The sequence below is a fragment of the Scyliorhinus torazame genome, chromosome 13 (genome assembly GCF_047496885.1).
Source record: "Scyliorhinus torazame isolate Kashiwa2021f chromosome 13, sScyTor2.1, whole genome shotgun sequence".
Lineage (NCBI taxonomy): Eukaryota > Metazoa > Chordata > Chondrichthyes > Carcharhiniformes > Scyliorhinidae > Scyliorhinus > Scyliorhinus torazame.
This window is the reverse complement of record NC_092719.1, coordinates 141,950,424-141,972,692: the sequence shown is the minus strand read 5'-3', so window position 1 is coordinate 141,972,692 and position 22,269 is coordinate 141,950,424. Positions and strand designations below refer to the sequence as shown.

Sequence of the window (22,269 nt, the reverse complement as noted above, 5' to 3'; positions counted from 1 at the left end):
CATCCCACCCCGCTTCCCTCACTCACTCCCCAGGACTCTTCACCTAAATGTGGAATGGGGGCCGGGGGGGGGGGGGGGGGGGGGTAGTCTGGTGAGGAAGAAGGAACATGTTTGGGAACTAAAGAAAGACTCACAGTGCACTGCGCGGGAATGCCTTTAGTCAGCGAGTGGATCCTGGCGCTGTACTGGGTGAATTTTTTCTGGTATTTCAGAGCTGTCATCTGCAGCTCACTCTGCAGGGCTGACAGCTGGGAGAGCAGCGCCTTCTCCCGCTTGCTGGACCTCAGTCCCTGCCTCTTGAGCTCTCTCTCCAGGCCGCCCAGCTGGCTCTGCAGCGCCTGGCCGTGCGCTCGGAGCGCCTGCAGGCAGCAGTGGGAGCCCAGCCTGTGCTCCCTGTACAGCAGCACCAAGCCGCAGCCCCTCTGGCACATCCCCACCGGCCGCTGCTCGCAGCTGCCCCTCATGTGCTCGTCCATGTCCCGCAGGCTCAGCGTCTCGCCGCAACCTTTATTCCTGCACTTGGCCGGCGAGAACTCGCACATCTCCGTGTGCTCGGCCAAGTGCTGCAGCTTCACCAGCCGCCGGCAGCCCCGCTCGTAGTGGTCGCAGCGGATCTCCAGCTTGAGGATGAGGTTCCTGAGCGGCAGGACGTGGTTCAGCTCCTTGGGGCCGAGTCTCCGGCACTGCCCCGGGCACTTGCCCCGCTGCACGATCCAGGGCAAGAGGCAGCCGGCGCAGAAAACGTGTCCGCAGGGGGTGGCCAGAGGGTCCTCCAGCACTTTATTACACAAGTTGCACTTGAAGTCGGGATCCACGTCCTCACTGAACCGCTCCAGGTCGAATCCCATGTTGTTCAATATATTGCTTTTAACCCCTTCCCCCTCCCTCCAAGCCCCGGCTGAATGAGTTGAAGGTTTTCCAGAGGTTGCAGCGTCTGAGCTGCCGCCTGCTCAACTCTTGACTGACCAGACTGACTGTGCAGATACTTCCTCAAAAAGAGTACAAGCACCGCCTACCGGCTTCATTCCACCAGCAGCAGCAGGACAAACCCTGGAGAACAGCCTCCCCCCTCAAAAAAAAATAATCCCCCCAAATCATAACCACAGGCCCCCCCAAAAAAAAAATACCACAACCCCACTAAATAATAACCACACACCTCCAAATAATAACAGCACATTCGCTAATAATAACACCCCAAATAATAACACCGTCCCAAATAATAACACACCCCAAAATAATAACATCCCCGACATAATAACACCCCCCAAATAAACCCCCCCAAATAATAACACACCCCAAAATAATAACAACATCCCCGACATAATAACACCCCCCAAATAATAACACCGTCCCAAATAATAACACACCCCAAAATAATAACAACATCCCCGACATAACACCCCCCCAAATAAAAACGCCCCCCAAATAATAACACACTCCCAAATAATAACATCCCCCCCAAATAATAACACCACCTCAAATAATAACACACCTAAATATTAACACTCCCCCCAAATAATAACACCCTCCCAAATAACACCCCCAAATAATAACACCCCCGGTATAATAACACTCCCCCCCAATAATAACACCTCTCCAAATAATAACACACCTAAATATTAACACTCCCCCCAAATAATAACACCCTCCCAAATAACACCCCAAAATAATAACACCCCCAAATAATAACACCTCCGAAATAATAACACTCCCCCCAAATAATAACACCTCCCCAAATAATAACAGCCCCAAATAATAACCACACATCCCAAATATTAACAGACACCCCAAATAATAACAACACCCCAAATAATAACACCCCAAAATAATAACACCCCAAATAATAACACCCCAAAATAATAACAATCCCAAATAATAACACCCCAAATAATAACAACCCCCCCCCCAAAGAATAACAACACCCCAAAGAATAACCCCCCAAATAATAACCACACACCCCAAATAATAACATTCTCCCAAATAATAACCACACACCCCAAATAATAACACCCCCCAAATAATAACCACACACCCCAAATAATAACATTCTCCCAAATAATAACCACACACCCCAAATAATAACATCTTCCCAAATAATAACACCCCCCCCCCCAAATAATATCCTCCCAAATAATAACACCCCGGCAAATAATAACCAACCCCCCCCCAAAAAAAAAATAGCCTCAAACCCCCGCCCCCGCAAAAAGAATTCTCGCTCCCAATTCTTACCTCGAGTTTATGATCAATAATAATCCTTCTCAAAATGCCTCAACTCCTCCGATTCAAGGGGTTCTCTGGATAGTTTGTTTATTTTTTGCGATGGAAATGTGTTTCAAAGTGTCGCCAACCCTGTTAGATTTGAGGACTGGAACTTGGTGTCAAAGATCCCCCCACCGTTCCATTGTGTAAATGTTTCTGGGTATCAGCTGTCAGGCTGGGGGTGTGAGCTGCTCCGCTCCGTGTTTCACAAAGTCACAGCTTTCCCGCCGCATGATCACCCTCCTCCGGTCAAACATGAAGGAGCTGCGGTGTTACCGGGGATGCAGGAAAATGCGAAGGATTTGCAAAGTTTGGAAGCAGCCGATTTCTGAGCGACCCGCAAACTCTCAATCCGGCAGCTCCTGAGCCCCGTGCACAGGACAATCGATGTGGGTCAGTCCCAGGTACCGGAATCTTCAAAAGCCACATCTGGGGCAACAATGAAGCAGGCGCGCGAACGCCTGTTATGCTGCAGTCGCGGAACCTCGCGCGAATTAAACTTCCCAACAACAATCCTCACAAAACACAGAGCTGAACAAACAAGAGAATTCAGGACCAAGGAAAGGGTGGTGGGCGAGGGGGTGGAAGGGAAGGCTGGAGGTGAGGGACGGGAGGGGAGGGGACTAGAAGTGTGGGGTGGGGATGGAGAGGAGGCGAGGGAGGGGAGAGGGATGCAAGGGGGTGGAGTGGAGGGACAGAGGGGAGGGGAGTGAGGGGATGGAGGCTAGTGGATGGAGTGGAGGGACAAAGGGTGGTGAGGTAGGGAGGGGAGAGGCTGAGGGGGGGTGAGTGGGTGGAGGGCGGCCCAGTGGTGGGGGTGAGGGGGGTTCAGGGGAGGGGAAGAGTGAGGGAGAGGGATAGGAGGGAGGGTAAGGGGAGAGGCCGATGGGGTGTAGGTGCAAAGGATGGGACGAGGGGGAATCTTATGGTTTGGAGTGAAGTTGAGTAGGAGTTTGGGTGAAGGGACATTGAGGGAGAGAGGTGAAGGATGGAGGGAGGTGATATGGTAGGGACAGGGGTGGGAGAGGGTGTGGAGGGAAGGGGAGTGGGAAAGAAGATGGGGGATGGAGGTGAGGAGAGGGAAGGGGAAAGAGGATGAGGGGAGGGAGGGTGAGAAGAGAGGGTGAAAAAGGATTAGGGAAGGAAGGGTGAGAGGGTTGGGGGAGTGTGAGCCAGGCGTAGGGAGGATGAGGTAGAATTGTGTGCGAAGGATGGGTGCGGTTGGGTGGGAGATGTTTAGGGGTTGGGGGTACAAGGAAGGAAGATGATGAGAGGAGAGCGAGGGGAGGTAGGCTGAGGGGGAGAGAGGGCTTGTCAGGGGAGTGAGGGGATTGGGGGGTGAAGGAAGTGAGGCTGATAGGTCGGAGAGATTGAGGATGAGGGGGTGGAGGGATGGTGAGCATGTGAATGGTGAGGAGCATAGGGAGGGAGGTTGAGGGGCAGAGAGGGGGTAAGGAAGGTGATGGTGAGGGGGAGGGCAGGAGGGGGTGAAGGGAGGTAAATGAGGAGGTGGTGGGGATGTGGAGAGAGGGAGAGGATGTGGAGAGAGGGAAGTGAGCGGTTGAAGGGAAGGTGAGTGGAGGATGGGGAAAGAGGGTGGAGTGGGAGGTTTAGGGGTGGAAGGAGGGGTGGGGTGCTGGGTGTATGAGGGAGGGGGAGGGACATGAGGGTATGAAGGGTGAAGGTGTGGAGGGAGAGGGTTGATGTGCAGGACAATGAGTGTGATGCAGGGGAGGGAGGGGGTCTAGGTAGGGAGGGAGTGGAGAGAGGGAGAGGGTATGGCAGTGGGGAAGTTGAGGGAGGGAGAAGGTTGAGGGAGCGAGCAGAAGGAGAGTGGAGGGAAGGAGAAGGGAGATTGTGGAGTGAGGGAGAGGGTGAAGGGTGGGAGACAGGGTGAAGGGAGGGAGAAGGGATGGAAGGAGGGAGAGTGCTGAGGGAAGGGAAGGGGAAGAATGGGTGGGTGGTGGGACGAAAAGGAGGGATGGACGGAGAGTCTGGTGAGAGGTTGGAGAGAGGGAGGGAGAGGGATGAGCCTGGGAGAGAATGTGCCGATTATTGGTGCATGGCACATACCTTAAACGCAGAACAATGGACTCCAAGAAGCACTGACTGAAGGATGATATGGCATAGGATCCTCATGTGGGTGCTTGCCAACCTCAATATCTCCACAGGAATGGTCTTTGTCCTCTCCCGGTCAGCTCTATAGTGCAATTTTGAAAGGGAGTGAAGATTTTGATGACGACACTCCACCCCATTCTGTCCTCTCTTTTATTGTGCGTGATGAACAAAGATGAGAAATGAATATAACTGAGGCTTTATTATACTAAGATGTGTCGCCTCCAACAGCAGCTGGCGAAATGGCTGCTGTATGGGGAGCACACATATTTATACTCCGCCTACTGGGCAGAGCCAGCAGGCAGGGATCTACCCTGTACCTGTAGTACAGGGCCTTACCACACATCTCCTAATATATACAACAGTGGTGATTACCGCATTCGCCCCCTGTTACAATTGAGTCCGGCAGGGGTGGCGGAGAACTATATACAGAACAAGTTTTAATATACAGAGGCAAAAAAAATGTTGGACTCCAGTACATGGTGCTTTAACAGTCCCGAACCAATTACAGGTTTAGCTGGTCCGGTGCCTTTATCTGACGTTGGGGGCGACGCAGTGGTGGCGGCGATTCCGGTGCCGGTCTCGTCCTTGGTGACTCCGGGAGCGTGCCGAAATCCTCCTCATCCTCCAGCGTGGGCAGGGGGAGGACTGATGGTCCTGGGGGGGGGGGGTTGCTGGGTGCGCCGGGGGAGGGGAGGGTGGCGCTGGGGCGGAGGGGTGTGCGTGCGGGGAATCTGCTGGTGCCAGATCCCTGAGGGAGACAGTATCCTGGCGGCCGTCGGGGTACGCTACTTCGGCATACTGGGGGTTAGCGTGGAGTAACTGCACCCTTTCAACCAGCGGGTCCGCCTTGTGGAGTCGTACGTGCTTACGGAGGAGTACGGGTCCTGGAGCCGCGAGCCAAGTCAGGAGCGACACCCCGGATGTGGACTTCCTGGGGAAGGTGAAGAGATGTTCATGGGGTGTTTCATTAGTCGCAGTGCACAGGAGCGACCGAATGGAGTGCAGTGCATCGGGGGAGGACCTCCTGCCAGCGGGAGGCTGGGAGATTTCTGGAACGTAGGGCCAGCTGGACGGCCCTCCAGACCGTCCCGTTCTCCCTCTCCACCTGCCCGTTTCCCTGGCAGTTATAGCTCGTCTTCCTGCTGGAGGCGATACACCTGCTGAGCAAGGACTGATGCAGCTCATCACTCATGAATGAGGATCCCCTGTCGCTGTGGATGTAGGCGGAGAAGCCGAACAGAGCGAAGATGGTGTTGAGGGCTTTGATGACGGTGGCAGACGTCATGTGAGGGCATGGGATGGCGAAGGGGAATCTGGAGTACTCATTGATCACACTGAGGAAATACGTGTTACGGTCGGTGGAGGGGAAGGGCCCATTGAAATCCACGCTCAGGCGTTCAAAGGGGCGGGAGGCCTTCACCAGGCGCGCGCGGTCCGGCTGGTAGAAGTACGGTTTGCACTCCGCACAGACCTGGCAGTCTCTGGTGATTGCCCGTACTTCCTTGACGAAGTAGGGCAAATTGCGGGCCTTGATGAAGTGGTACAACCGTGTGACTCCCGGGTGACAAAGGTTGGCGTGCAGAGTCCGGAGACGGTCCACCTGTGCGCTGGCACATGTACCTCGGGATAGGGCATCGGGGGGCTCGTTGAGCTTACCGGGGCGATACAAAATCTCGTAGTTGTAGGTGGAGAGCTCGATCCTCCACCGCAAGATTTTAGCGTTTTTGATCTTGCCCCGCTGTGTGTTGTTAAACATGAAAGCTACCGACCGTTAGTCAGTGAGGAGAGTGAATCTCCTGCCGGCCAGGTAATGCCTCCAATGCCACACAGCTTTAATGATAGCCTGGGCCTCTTTTTCGACGGAGGAGTGTTGAATTTCGGAGGCATGAAGTGTTCGTAAAAAGATTGCCTCGGGCCTGCCTGCCTGGTTGAGGGTGGCGGCTAGAGCAACGTCAGATGCGTCGCTCTCCACTTGAAAGGGTACCGTCTCATCGACTGCGTGCATCGCGGCCTCGGCGATGTCGGCCCTAATACGGTTGAAGGCCTGTTGAGCCTCGGCCGTCAGGGGGAAAAGGGTGGACTGCATGAGTGGGCGGGCCTTGTCCGCATAGTTTGGGACCCACTGGGCGTAGTAAGAAAAGAACCCCAGGCAGCGTTTGAGGGCCTTGGAGCAGTGGGGAAGGGGGAGTTCCATGAGTGGGCGCATGCGGTCGGGGTCGGGCCCCAGAATTCCGTTCTGGACCACATAGCCGAGGATGGCTAAGCGGTTCATGCTGAATACGCAATTCTCCTTGTTCTAGGTGAGGTTTAGGGGAGTGACGGTGTGGAGAAATTTGGCAAGGTTGGCATCATGGTCCTGCTGATCGTGGCCGCAGATGGTGACATTGTCTAGGTACGGGAAAGTGGCCCTCAGCCCGTACCGGTCGACCATTCGGTCCATCTCCCTTTGGAAGACCGAGACCCCGTTGGTGGCGCCAAAGGGAACCCTAAGAAAGTGGTAAAGGCGGCCATATGCCACGGAGGCAGTGTATGGGCGGTCCGCCTTACGGATGGGGAGCTGGTGGTAGGCGGATTTTAGGTCTACAGTTGAGAAAACCCGGGACTATGCAATTTGATTGACCATATCAGATATGCGTGGGAGGGGGAACGCATCGAGCCGCGTGTATCGATTGATGGTCTGGCTGTAGTCCACGACCATTCGGTGTTTCTCCCCAGTTTTCACCACTACCACTTGGGCTCTCCAGAGTCTGTTGCTGGCCTCGATGATGCCTTCCCAAAGCAGCCACTGGACCTCGGACCTCATGAAGGTCCTGTCCTGGGTGCTGTACCGTCTGCTCCTGGTGGCGATGGGTTTGCAATCTGGGGTTAGGATTGCGAATAGGGAAGGTGGGTCGACCTTTAGGGTCGCGAGGTCGCACACAGTGAGGGGTGGTAGGGGCCCGCCAAATTTCAATGTTAGGCTATAGAGGTTACACTGGAAGTCCAGGCCGAGTAGCAGGGCAGTGCAGAGGGGGGGGGGAGGACGTAGAGGTGGAAGCCGCTGAATTCTACACCCTGGATCGTGAGCACGGCGATACAGAACCCCCGGATCGCCACGGAGTGGGGCCCGGAGGCCAGGGAGACTCTCTGATTGGCGGGGTGTACCGCGAGGGAGCAGCGCCTTACTGTATCGGGATGGATGAAGCTGTCGGTGCTCCCGGAGTCCAGCAGACAGGAGATCTCGTGCCCATCAATCTTCACGCTTGTCGAGGCGGTGGCTAGTTTGTGCGGGCGAGACTGGTCAATCGTGACTGAGGCGAGTTGGGGCTGGTCGTCGCTGGTGTCAGACGATGGGGTGCCGGGGGGCACGGGTCCTGGTACGATGGTGGGGCCAATGTGCCGTGGGGGAGACAAGATGGCGGCGCCTGGAGATCCTGAGGTGGACAAGATGGTGGCGCCCACGGGCCGCACGTGGCGGGGGTTGAAAAAGATGGTGGCGCCCATGGGCCGCACGTGGTCCGAGGAGGGGAAGATGACGGCGCCCACTGTCCGTACGGGGAGGGGGTCGGGGCGATCGCGGCGATTGAGCGGGTCTGGCACACCGCGGCGAAGTACCCCTTCTTGCCGCAAGCCTTGCAAAGGACACTGTGGGCCGGGCAGCGTTGGCGGGGGTGTTGTTGCTGCCCACAGAAGTAACATCTGGGCCCCCGGGGTTGGCTGGCTGGCGCGTGGCACAGGCGTAGGATTGGATGATGGGGTCCCCGGTGGGGTGGCTGTCTGCGGAGGCCATGATGCGTAGGAGAAGTGGGCCACGCGGCTGGGGGTGTAGGCCTGGATATTGTGCGAGGCGATTGTCATCGATTGTGGCAGCTTTTTGGTTTCTGCAAGCATGGCCCCCTCTAAAAGTCGCTGATGGATGTGGTCTGACCCTATCCCCGTAACGAAAGTGTCCCGCATGAGGAGGTTCGAATGTCCGTCACATTCTCTGACCAGGGGAATTAAAGCACGCCAGAAATCTTCTACAGACTCACCAGGAAGCTGACTACGAGTAGAGGGTATGTGTCTGGCGAAGAGCGTGTTCGTCCGGTGGGCGTAGTTCTCTTTCAGTAGCACCATGGCTTCATCATAGGTCAGCGCGTCCTGGATAAGCGGAAAAACGTTGGTGCTCAGCCGCGAGTAGAGGATCTGGATCTACTGAGCTTCCGGAATTGGGTCTGGTGCAGACCTGATATAAGCTTCGAAACAAGCTAGCCAATGTTCAAAGTCCTTTTTGGTGTTGCTTGATTGTGGATCCAGCTGCAAGCGATCCGGCTTGATGCGGAGATCCATCTTCTGAAAACTTTAGTGTAATAAATTGATGCACGATCAATTGCACAAAGACGAGAGTTGAATCCAACTGAGGCTTTATTACACGAAGATGTGTGGCCTCCTACAGCAGCTGGCGAAATGGCTGCTGTATGGGGAGCACACATATTTATACTCCACCTACTGGGCGGAGCCAGCAGGCAGGGTAGAACCATGGACAGGATGAGGAAGCGATTTCCATGAAGCCAGATGGAGATGTGAGGGTGTGTGTGAGTGAGTGGTGGTAAACCTAGAGCTTTCAGTGAGTGAGGTGCCAGTGAATGTGTGATGGGTTTGTGAGTGTGTGAGTTTAAAGTGATGAGATAGTTGACTTACTGTTATAAGCTGCCTACTTACCATTGGCTGGGGACTAATGATAAGCCCACAATCCTGTGGGAGTATGAGCTTCCCCAATGAGGGGGGCGGAGAAACCATTAGTAAACTCCTAGTATAAATAAAGCTGGCCAGTTTAGGAACCAGCAGGAAGGAGTGTGCAGCAAGGGAAGTTACTGCTGCTGTTATATATATATATATATATATGTTATTGTAAATAAATGTTATTACTTTGTATCCTTAAAACTCGTGCTGGATTCTTCGTGGCCCTCACAAAACTGGCGACGAAGGTTAAAGTGAATAGCTGTCTACACTGCTGAAGCCACCTCCCTGGATTTTTGTTGGATACAGGTTGGAAGTTGTTTTCTATTATACTATGCCTCTGTACGGCCGTTTGGATGTTTTTGATGCTGCGCTGGAAAGCTGGAACCAGTACACAACGGATGCGTTACTATTGCCGGGCAAACAATATCACCAAAAACGAGCGGCAGGTGGTCACATTGCTCACCGCCTGCGGCCCGCATACGTTTGGGGTGATTAGGAACCTTACGTACCCAGCTGCGCCGGACACCAAAACGTTTGATGAACTTGTGAATATAGTGGGGCAACATTTTAACCCAACCCCGTCCACGATAGTCCAGCCTTACCGGTTTAATACCACTGAGAGGGCCCCTGGAGAATCCCTTGCCGATTTTCTATCCAGGCTACGCAGGATTGCGGAGTACTGTGACTATGGTGAGACCTTGTCAGAAATGTTACGCGATCGTTTGGTTTGTGGTATTAACAATGCGGCCACCCAGAGAAAGCTGTTAGCTGAGCCAACATTGACTTTTCAACAGGCCATTCAAATAGTATTGTCCCGAGAGAGCACAGAACAAGGAGTGCAGGAGCTACAGGGAATGGAAGTGCATGCCTTGGGGCGCAACCCCTTCTGTCCGAAAACGTCCCCCCGCACTCCTGCGGTACCTTGGGCGAGGCAATGTCCGGACCGACACCAGTGGCCGTCGGACATTCCTCCCGAAGGGAGCCTTCTCCAGAACCAATGGATGAGGAGCCATGTCCGTGTCAGACTTGTAGGCACTGACCCCGTCGCGGACAGCGGTCCTGGGGGCACCAGAGGCGCCGTCGTTCCGACCGAAACTGGGACCAGCCCAGGGGCCGTAACTGGGACCAGCCCAGGGGCTGTACCTTCCATGTGGATGAACCTTCGGCGACTACTCCTGAGGACGTGGAGACGGAGGACGACTGCCTGCAGCTGCATTGCGTGGCAGCTCCCCGTGTGGCCCCCATTAAGGTGACAGTACGGGTCAATGGCCACCCACTTGAGATGGAGTTGGACACTGGCGCAGCGGTCTCCGTGATCGCCCAGAGGACATTCGACCGCATCAAGCAGGGTATACAGACCCTTACATCAACTGACTCACAGGCCAGGTTGGCCACCTACACGGGGGAACCACTGGACATTGCAGGAACTACAATGACCCCTGTTGTTTATGGACGCCAGGAGGGGTGTTTCCCACTTATCGTGGTGCGCGGCCATGGGCCCAGCCTGTTGGGTCGGGACTGGTTGCGCCATTTGCGGTTGCAATGGCAGCACATCCTCCAAACAGTTTCTGAAGGGTTGACTGAGGTGCTAGGACGATATCCAGATGTATTCCAGCCTGGTTTGGGGAAAATAAAAGGGGCCGCAGCCCGTATCCAAGTCGAACCAGGAGCCACACCGCGCTATTTCCGGGCACGCCCAGTGCCTTACGCTTTGCTCGAGAAGGTAGAAGGGGAGCTCACTCATTTGGAGAGTTTGGGTATTATCAGGCCCGTCCGTTTTGCTGACTGGGCAGCACCAATTGTACCTGTAATGAAGCCAGATGCCACAGTTCGCTTGTGTGGCGACTATAAACTTACAGTGAATACGGCTTCCCGACTCGACCGATATCCAATGCCTCGCATAGAGGATCTCTACGCGAAGCTCGCAGGTGGACTCTCGTTCACAAAATTAGATATGAGTCACGCCTACCTGCAGTTGGAGCTGGACCCTGCCTCCCGACCATATGTAACGATTACTACACACTGGGGCCTGTATGAATATACACGGTTGCCCTTTGGAGTATCCTCTGCCTGCGCTATTTTTCAAGGTGTTATGGAGGGCATTTTGAGAGGTTTACCACGTGTTGCTGTCTACTTAGATGACGCTTTAATTACAGGGATGTCGGAGCAGGAACATTTGGAAAATCTGGAGGCTGTCCTTAGACGCCTTTCGGAGGCTGGAGTCTGTTTATGTCGCACAAAGTGCGTATTTCAGGCAAAGGAAGTAGTCTACCCAGGTTATCGGGTGGACCGCGAAGGTTTGCACCCCGTCGCAGAGAAGGTGCGTGCAATTCAACAGGCCCCCGCCCCGACTGACTCTTCGTTCTTTTCTCGGTCTCGTAAACTATTACGGGAAGTTCCTCCCCAATCTGGCAACTACGCTGGCCCCTTTGCACCTTCTGCTAAAGAAAAATCACTCCTGGGTTTGGGGTCAGCCGCAAGAAACCGCTTTCCGGCGGGTAAAGCAACAATTGTCGTCGTCTGGGTTACTAACCCACTATGATCCTGGAAAGCCTTTGCTCGTCACATGTGATGCATCCCCGTATGGTATTGGGGCTGTCCTGTCCCACAAGATGGAGAACGGGGCCGTGCAACCGATAGCTTTCGCCTCCCGCACATTGACTGCAGCGGAGAAAAAGTACGCGCAGATCGAGAAGGAGGGCCTGGCAGGGTTTTTGCAGTGAAACGCTTCCACCAGTACGTGTATGGCCGCCATTTCACTAGCGTGACTGATCATAAGCCTCTGCTGGGACTTTTCAGAGAGGATAAGCCAATACCGCCCATTGCTTCTGCACGGATCCAGCGCTGGGCTTTGTTGCTTGCTGCATACGAATATTCTCTGGAGCACAAACCAGGTACGCAGATAGCAAATGCCGACGCACTGAGCAGATTGCCTTTATCGACCGGCCCCATGTCGACCCCCACGACCGGTGAGGTGGTTGCAACCCTAAATTTAATGGACACCTTGCCTGTCACGGCATCACAGATCCGTGAGTGGACCCAGACGGCGCCAGTCCTGTCGAAGGTTCGGCACATAGTCTTGTATGGTGGGCAGCATAGACAGCTCCCAGGCGAGTTGCGGGCATTTTCCTCCAAGCTGTCAGAATTCAGCGTGGAAGACGGCATCCTCTTGTGGGGGATGCGTGTGATTGTCCCGGAAAAAGGCCACGAGCTGATACTAACAGACTTGCACAATGGGCATCCAGGTGTGACCAAAATGAAAATGTTGGCCCGGAGTTATGTCTGGTGGCCAGGCCTCGATACCGACATTGAGAAGGTGGCCCAAAACTGCTCCATTTGCCAGGAGCATCAGAAGCTTCCGCCGGCCGTGCTCCTACATCACTGGGAATGGCCAGGGCGGCCTTGGGCACGCTTGCATGCAGATTTCGCAGGCCCTTTTCAAGGATCCATGTTCCTTCTATTAATTGACGCCCAGTCTAAATGGCTAGAGGTGCATAAGATGCAGGGGACAACGTCCTGCGCAACAATTGAAAAGATGCGTTTGTCGTTTAGTACGCATGGCCTCGCCGAGGTGCTGGTCACGGATAACGGCACTCCATTCACAAGTGAGGAGTTTGAGAGGTTCACGAAGATGAACGGCATATGCCATATCCACACTGCCCCTTACCACCCGGCTTCAAATGGGTTGGCAGAGCGCGCAGTGCAGACATTCAAAAGAAGCCTAAAGAAGCAGTCTTCCGGATCAATGGACACGAGACTGGCTCGCTTTTTGTTTACGTATAGGACCACCCCCCATGCGGTGACTGGGGTAGCTCCCACAGAACTCCTAATGGGCCGGAGTCTTCGCACCCGCCTTAGTATGGTTTTCCCGGACATTGGCGCAAAAGTACGCCGCACACAAGAACGGCAGGGACAGGGATTTTCTCGGCATCGGCCGATTCGGCAGTTTGCGCCCGGTGACCCAGTGTTCGTTCGGAATTTTGCTGGTGGTGCCCAGTGGGTTCCTGGTGTAATCTTTCGCCAAATGGGCCCTAAATCTTACCAGGTGCAAGCCCAGGGTCGTCTCCAGCGCAAACATGTAGACCACGTTCGGTCCAGAAGACTATCCCCTCAAAAGATTCCCCGCCCCCGGAGCTCATTTCTACAGCCGCAGAGACCAGAGACAAGGGAAGGTAGTCCTCACAATCTTCCACTGGTGCCTGACTCGAAGCCTGCGCAGGTCGTTACAGAACCGAATGGAGATAGAGACGCTGACATGATGGAGGCAGCAGACTCTGACTCCGAGATGGAGACACAGGATGCATCAGAGGGGGAATCCTCGGGTCCACGGGCCGTGGATGTACAACAGTTGCGCCGTTCATCACAAAAGCGCCGGTCTCCGTCTCGTTACACGCCGCCTGATCCAGCGCCGCGTGCAAATGGTGTCCGGCCTGCGGCAAAACGAGTCCGACGCCCTCCTTCGCCAGGGTCTTCGGTGGATTCCTTGGACTTTGGGGGGGGAGGGATGTTATAACCTGCCTACTTACCATTGGCTGGGGACTAATGACAATCCCACAATCCTGTGGGAGTATGAGCTTCCCCAATGAGGGGGGTGGAGAAACCATTAGTAAACTCCTAGTATAAATAAAGCTGGCCAGTTTAGGAACCAGCAGGAAGGAGTGTGCAGCAAGGGAGGTTACTGCTGCTGTTATATATGTATATGTTATTGCAAATAAATGTTATTACTTTGTATCCTTAAAACTCGTGCTGGATTCTTCGTGGCCCTCACAAAACTTACCCAGGCGGTACGCATGAGATCATCCATGCCCTTTCTGCACTGAATGACTGGCCTCTTCTGTGCAGCATTGGCCACCAGTCCATTGCCTCCCAAGTCAGAGTGGTGAGATTGCTGGCCCTCCTGTAGCCACAGCAGGGGTAGAGAACATCATGGCAGGCCCCCAAGGCATCGAAAAGGCATTCCAGGGAAATGCCACTGAATGTGGAGCTGCAGTCTTCTTGCTTTCAGGGCCACATCTGCAATGGACCAGGTCCTGGGCCGGAAGCATTGAGAACTGTGCGTGTGACTGCAGTTTAAACATGACATGGAATAAACATGATGCACAGTACAGGGTGATGCATTTCAGTCGGATTTCTGTTACAACTTTGTACATTTGATAAACCTTTGTAAGATTCCTCACAAGCACTTTTTGATGAAGGGAATGAGAACCCATTTATGAGCTGTGATCTAATCTTAAAAGTTCAAATGAGTTTCAAGTCGTTGAGGGACCGTGGATTTCCTCCAATCAATATTTTTTCAGACGATTTGGTTGACTGCAAAATTCTACTTCTGCAAATTTATCAAAAGGGTACATTTCACCCTTAGCTGCGGCTTAAGTGGCACTGTGTAAGGCAGATTAATTTTTCAAGTCAATAACAGCCTTCTGAAGCTTACTGCAATGCATCAGTTCATTTACTGCATTGTAATTCTGATACTCATACTAATATAGTTTAATAGAATATTTGGTTCTTTTCTACATGACAGTCTCTATTGCTCTTATTAAAACCATCCTGTTCAGTTCAAGTCTAAATACAGTATTGCATTTCAGTCGAGAATATGGGTTTACAGCAACACGCCGTTTTCTCAAACTGAAGTCCAGATTAGTCCAGGGAAAGAGGAATTATTTACCTGGAGGGTGCATCACCTTGAGTTGGCCTTGCTCTTTTTACCTTCAGTAGTTTCTAGCAGATGCCTGGTACTAGTATTCCTAACCTTTAAATAGGGAAATGAAAAGAATTATGAATTGAACAATTTAGGCGGTTGTGTGTGGCCAGTGCAGGAAGTTGCTACCTGTGGGATTTGAAGTTGCAGTTACAGTTTAATTTCATACACAGTCGAGTCCTTATCAAGACCTAGAAGCGTATCATTGTGTTGCATTTCTACTGTCAAACAAGTGAGCATGAGAACGCCGTGGAAAGTATTTCAGAGTGGAGCCTTTTGTGTTTTTAAAATAGTGAAAGTGAGCTGGAATACATTCAAAATAAAAAGCATAATAAACAAACCCAGTTTGACGCAATGTAAGGTCCCAAAACAGTCTAGCAAATTTCACTTAGAGTGGGGTTTCACTATAATTGTCTTTTCCTTTAATACAGTGATGTCGAGTTCCTCATCAAGTGTTGGTGATGGTAGCTTGTGCGGATAATTTATTCACTTGTTTCGCATAATGGAAGCAGGAATCTATATTTAATAATAATCCTTGTTAGTGTCACAAGTTGGCTTACATTAGCACTGCAATGAAGTTACTGTGAAAATTCATTAGTCGTCCAAATTACCTAACAGCACGTCTTTCGGGACTTGTGCGAGGAAACCGGAGCACCCGGAGGAAACCCACGCAGACACGGTGCGAACGTGCAGACTCTGCACAGACAGTGACCCAGGTAGGTCCCTGGCGCTGTGAAGCAACAGTGCTAATCACTGTGCTACCGTGCCAACTTCATTCAAAATGAACAGATTCATAACCAAAATAAATTGGGTGATAGAAGGTGTAGTAGAACATGATAAAAAATAGATTCAGGATTGTGTTCACTTCTTTTGCCTAGAACTACGAATGAGTGGATAAATGTTTACTTTGATTTTTCTCCTGTGTTTCAGCTGGGGAATCAAATGTCCGATGAAGACTGGCCATAAATTGTGTGTTGTGTTTCAAATATTATTGTCATATATTTAAAAAACATTATACAAAATGCTTTTTATGCATAGTCATTTTCTGTATTTGCCTTTTGATCGACTGAGCATCTGATACGAAGGTACCATCGTGAATAAACTTGGGAGCAATTGTTATCAGAGATCATTAAAACAATAGTTACAAACATTTGTAACGATAACATTTTTGAACCTTTTTGTTCAACCATTGAAAGAACCAAACACCAACACATCACATCTGTCACAAATGCCCCAAAGCACTTCCTGTACAATTAATACATTTTGAAGTGCTTCACTTTTATTATTGAAACAAAAGCAAGAGCCATCTTAGGCATGGCAATGAGATGAATGACCAGATAGTCTTCTTTGATGATATTGATCAGGGCACCAGAAGAGCACCCTGGTTTGTTGTGGACAATTGGAAAGCTGTCATCAGAGTACATTATTCCACAGATTACCTTTATCATTGTTTTCAATGAACATTCTTATCAGACTTTGACATACTGGGCGCGATTTAATGGCCGTGTTGTGCTTAAGCAAGAGCGCGACGAGGCTGTTAGATTGCGGGAGAGGCCAAAAACGAGAACTGTGCCAGGTGCCAATCGATTTGCAATCTAACTGGCCCTCTCCCGTTGGCGAAGTCAGGAACCCGCCATAATGTGGCGAGAAACGAATAATCACCACTCAAGGCCAATCTCCATACAATTAATAGGTTCAACCCCCTATCTAACAGTCTCCCGTGAACTAACTGCCTCCTACACCTTTTTAAAAATGTGAAGTCGGCGGAATGGCTGCTGCAGGGACCCGAGGAGGTGAGTAGCCATCTTCGCTCCCAGGCAATAGGCCCCGGGGCACTGGGGTTGCTGCCCCGGTGCTTGGAGGGGGTAGGGAGCACCGGGGGGTGGGGGGGGGGGGGGGGGGGGGAGAAATTGTGGTGGGGGTTGTCCTCCATTGGTGGGGTGGGTGGGGCTGCGGGGTACGGTGAGATGGGTCTCTCAATGCCCGCAGCTCCTCCATGGCAACCCTGGATCATGTGTCCCTGTTCTGGGGGAATCTCCAGCCCGCCAGCCCCACCGACCACCCATAACTCCTACCGACTATGGAGGCCTTTGGCCGCGTGGCTGATTGCTATTTCTAATTGGGAATTGGCAATCGTAGTTAAATAAGTACTTCACACACCCCAAGTGGACCCCCATGGGTGGGTATGCCATGAAGCATGTGGGAGTTGTTGCCTAGCTTGCCTGGACACTGTGCCTGAACACTGCGGGTGGCAACACCATGGAAGCAGCAGCCAACATCCGACCACCCAGCGGAGGGGCCCAGCACTCGGGACATATCGGCGACCAGAGGGTGGATGTTTGCACCAGGGATGGAACCAGTGGCGGGTCCCGGTAATGTGACGTGCGGGTGTGGGGGTACAGGGTGTGGGGTCCAGTAAGCAGGGGCTCCCGCTGCTGCAGGGGCAATGCGGGTTGGATGGCAGGGGACGTGGAGGTGGGGGGGGGGGTCGTGGGGGAAGGAGGGAGCAATAGGGGGAATGGAGGGTCCCAGTGAGGAAGACACTGCTGGTTGTCTGTCTCACATGCTTTCCAATTCCTTACAGATATTACAGGGAATGGATGATACCTTGGACCCTGCGTTGTGGTGCTGCTGGCAGGCCGGACGACCAGTAGCATCGACAGAGGCTCGAGGCAACTGCCCATGTTGCAGGGCCCCGCCGCACCATATAAACTTTGACATGGACCAAGCCCAACAGGAAGCGCGGGCAGCAGGTTTCTGTGCCTTAACTGGGATGCACCATGCCCACGCGGTAGTAGATAGCATGCATATCACCTTCCGTTCACTGGCATCTGGCAGTGCCTTTCATCAACATGGATGAGAGGAGGCGCCGGACCAGGAGTGGGCTGGACGACGAGCCCGGGGAGGACTCAATGGTTCAGTCGGAGGATGGAGGTCAGGTGGCAGAGGTGAGGGTCCGGCAAGCCCGGAGGGCCAGGATGGCCCTCATCCTTGCTCGCTTCACATAAGATGTGGCCTCATCCGTCATTCTCTCCAGCCCATCCCTCAGCCTTCCCCCATCCACCAGCCCCTCCTTGTCCCCCATCCCTTTCCCTTCCCCCTCCCCTTCCCCCCACTCTGTTCCACCCTCCCTGGATCTGTGTAACATCACCCCAGGGTGATGGGACTGTGTCAGCACTGTCAGCAGGCCACTGTCGAGGGCAGAATTCTCCAGCCATTGGGAATCTTGTTTCCCAGCGGCGTCAGGTGGCTTCAATGGGAAATCACATTGACCACCAGCGAATGGCACGTCACCGAGAAACACGCGCCGGATAATCCTGTCCAATGTATATTTTGACTTTCACTTTATAAGATTTCCATCAGTCCATTGGTTTGAATGTTGATTGTTTAAATTATTAACAGAGGACCCTCTTACTGATCAGCCCAATAAGGATTTTCTTTCTTTCGTTTCACCTTATTTCAAAAAACATGTGGCTTTGTTTCCATTCTAGCACGACCTTATCCATTTGATGGAAAAATGAATGGTTGATTAAGGTACTAAAGACCTAAATAAAACATGTTTCCTGAAGTCTGTGTTCAGTTGAAGCTGAATTAGTTTACTGCCATTCCTCAGGGCAGAATTAACGTTATGAAGAAATCTGAATTGTAAATGGATTAAAGGGCAACCTCAAGGGCAAAACAGTTGCATTTTGCAGAGAATATTATGCAAATACAACATCTGAGTTTAATTCGTTTTTTCTTTCGTTAACACAAACTCTGTTTGGATGAGATATTTGAACCTTTCAGAGAAGTTGAGGTTGTACAATGGGGAAGGGTGAATACAGTTTACTTAATTATGGCGGTAGACCTGATAGCTCACAAGTGACAAAACACTAATTGGGTAAGGGCAGCTTTCCTCACAAGTGGAATAGATGGAAAGATTCATTGCTCTACATTCCATTTTTTACAAATCTAAATTTATTTCAAACCAAAATTACAAAAAGCGATGCTGTTGAAAAAGAAGAAAGTTTGGTCATTCCCAACTCCAAGGAATTCTGAAAATTGTGTTCAAACATCTGTATGTCACAATTGTAGACGGATTATGTTACAACAGTTCTGAATCTGCTAAGCACTAAGACATATGAAGCAGCTACAAAACTAGTAAGCATCAACAGTTTGGATGAACATATAAAAAAATTGTAGACAGGAAAGAGCAACTGGTTCATCAAACCTGCCCTTTCCTGTCACAGTGCAACTCATGCACACTGTGACCTCCATTTCCCTCAATGCCCTCCTATCAACCAACCACTCAAAAAACAACAGAGTGAACAACCTGATCACCAGTTAGCAAAAAGCACTCTGGAAAATGTCTCTGATGGTGATCAAGTTCCAGGACTCAATAGCCCTACTTTGAGTGATGAAGACACATCCTCCAAAGATCAGTGATATGCTTATGTTCTCACATTTTCACCATTTCCTTCTGCAACATTCTAGGAAGTAATAGCTTCCATTTATATGACGAATGTGATATAAAATAGTTACTTTAGAGATATTAGTTACTGTAATGTAGAGATAGGCCAGTCTCATTCTGGTGAGTTCACAGACAAAGGATTTCAGAACGCATGGCAAAGCAAGGGGGGAGGAGTGTCCAGCAAAGGAGGAGAAAAGGATGCTGGGTAATAGGGGGCCAGAGGAAGGGATGAGAAGTGAGCCAATCAGGATGTATGGCCAGGTCAGGAGGGGTATAGGATGACCTATGGGAATCGTGTATGTGAAACTTGATGCCATTTGAATGTATTTGCAGAAATCCCTTTGTCTTCTTCTTCTTTCCTTTCCCAGGGTGTAGGAGACTAGCTGTGTCCTGTGCCTGTGTGAAATGAAACAGACTTGCAAGTCAAATAAAATAACTAATGCTGTACCTGCAAATCCATCTCGACTTTTATTGAGGCCAGACTGACGGGTAAAACATTTTGATTTGTCATATACACCGCCTCCCTCACCCTTAAGATATCTCAGGCCTGTACGTTATTTTTGAAATGTAGGGTTTTTTGGATTGGATTTGTTTATTGTCACATGTACCGAGGTACAGTGAAAAGTATTTTTCTGCGAGCAGCTCAACAGATCATTAAGTACATGGGAAGAAAAGGGAAGAAAAGAAAATACATAATAGGGCAACACAACATATACAATGCAACTACATAAGTCAATGGATGAGAGGCAGGTTCGTGTGATGGACTGGGCGGTGTTCACGACTCTCTGAAGTTTCTTGCGGTCCTGGGCCGAGCAGTTGCCATACCAGGCTGTGATGCAGCCCGATAGGATGCTTTCTGTGGTGCATCTGTAAAAGTTGGTAAGGGTTAATGTGGACATGCCGAATTTCCTTAGTTTCCTGAGGAAGTATAGGCGCTGTTGTGCTTTCTTGGTGGTAGCATCGACGTGGGTGGACCAGGACAGATTTTTTGCGATGTGCATCCCTAGGAATGTGAAACTGCTAACCATCTCCACCTCGGCCCCGTTGATGCTGACAGGGGTGTGTACAGTACTTTGCTTCCTGAAGTCAATGACCAGCTCTTTAGTTTTGCTGGTATTGAGGGAGAGATTGTTGTCGCTACACCACTCCACTAGGTTCTCTATTTCCCGCCTGTATTCGGACTCCTTGTTATTCGCGATCCGGCCCACTATGGTCGTATTGCCAGCAAACTTGGAGATGGAGTTGGAACCAAGTTTTGCCACGCAGTCGTGTGTGTACAGGGAGTAGAGTAGGGGGCTAAGAACGCAGCCTTGCGGGGGTCATATGAGATTTTTTAACTTTCACCTCATCACAGGGATGGAGTTTTGTTTTAATGTTTCAGCTGAAAGACTACTCCTCCTACATCCAGACCTGAAATGTCAGCCGAGATTATTAGTTTATTGTTAACAATTCTCTCTCCTTTAAATCTGATGTCATTACCACTCAACTAAAAAAAAACCACCACCTTTATAAATGACTGCCCTGTCTCTAGCCTCCTTTGCCTCTCTAAAATCCTTAAATGTGTTATCACCTATCAATCCATGACCACCTTTCCTACAACTCCATGTTTGAACCTCTCCCATCCGCTTTCCACCCTTGCCACAGGACTGAAACAGTCTACATCAAAGTCACAAATTATATCTAATGTGATGGTCAGATGGAACATTGGCAGCCTTCTCTCTCATGAAGCAATGGTTTAAGCTTTGGTAATGGTGTGGTGGTAAACTTTTCCTCTTCGGTCTTCTCAATCTGTTTGCAGCCTTTGACATGTTTAACTGCATCAAACTCCTCTCATCCAACCTGGTGGGGGCTGCTCTCAGCTGGTTTAATTTTTATCTATCTAATTGTATCCAAGATATCACTTGAGTGGCTTTTCTTCCCAATCCTGCACTGTTACATCTGTTGTTCCTAAGGATCTATACCTGGACCCCTCCTTATTCTCATCCAAATGCTGCCCCTTGGCATCATGTTGGCTGATGATACTCAGTTGTATCTTATTGCCATTTCCCTCGACACCTCCACTTTTGCCAAGTTATCAGACTGTTTATCAGGCATCCACACTGGATGGGCCAAACTTTTGTTCAATTAAATATTGGGAAGGCTGAAGCCAATGTTTTCAGTCCCTGTTCCAAACTCCATTCCATGGCTTATGACTCCGTGGGGCGAGATTCTCCGACCCCCCGCCGGGTTGGAGAATCACCGGGGGCTGGCGTGAATCCCGCCCCCGCCGGTTGCCGAATTCTCCGGCGCCGGAGATTCGGCGGGAGCAAGAATCGCGCCTCGCCGGTTAGCGCCCCCCCCCCCCCCACTCCCGCGATTCTCTGGCCAGGGTGGGCTGAAGTCTCGCTGTTAGAATGCCTGTCCCGCCGGCGCGGATTAAACCACCTCTCTTACCGGCGGGACAAGGCGGCGCGGGCAGGCTCCGGGGTCCTGGGGGGGGCCGCGGGGCGATCTGGCCCCAGGGGGTGCCGTCGGGGCCCACCGATCCGCGGGCGGGCCTGTGCCGTGGGGGCACTCTTTTCCTTCCGCCTTCGCCACGGTCTCCACCATGGTGGAGGCGGAAGAGACTCCCTCCACAGCGCATGCGCGGGGATGCCGTGAGCGGCCGCTTACGGTCCCGCGCATGCGCCGCCCGGCAATGTCATTTTCGCGCCAGCTGGCGGGGCACTTCCGCCAGCTGGCGGGGCGGAAATAAGTCCGGCGCGGTCCTAGCCCCTCAAGGTTAGGACTCGGCCGGTCAAGGGGCGGAGGATTCCGCACCTTTGGGGCGGCGCGATGCCGGACTGATGTGCGCCGTTTTTGGTGCCGGTCGGCGGACAGCGCACCGATACCGGAGAATTTCGCACGTGACATGTCTCTCCCTGGTAAACAGTCTATTTGCAACCATGGTACCATACTTGACCTCAGAACGAGGTTCTGACCATATATTCATGCCATGACAAGGATCGCCGATGTCCACCTCTGTAACCTCACCCGACTTCATCCCTGTCTCAGCTCAATTGCT

The 22,269-nt window shown here is 51.8% G+C and overlaps 1 protein-coding gene across 2 annotated transcripts in view; it reads right to left on the bottom strand.

Moving 5' to 3' along the window:
• pdzrn3b (PDZ domain containing RING finger 3b) overlaps positions 1–2,659 on the bottom strand; it is a 409,349-nt gene extending 406,690 nt beyond the window's left edge. Inside the window, exon 1 of one of the 2 annotated variants that reach the window (XM_072472228.1) lies at positions 2,230–2,659. Coding sequence is in view for 1 of the 2 variants with exons in the window: in XM_072472227.1 (XP_072328328.1) it covers positions 135–848 (714 nt within the window). In the remaining variant the exon portion in view is untranslated. Of the gene's footprint in view, positions 1–134; positions 950–2,229 lie in introns of those variants that run through there. The other variant, XM_072472227.1, reaches the window with a different exon arrangement.
• Positions 2,660–22,269: the final 19,610 nt, after the last annotated feature.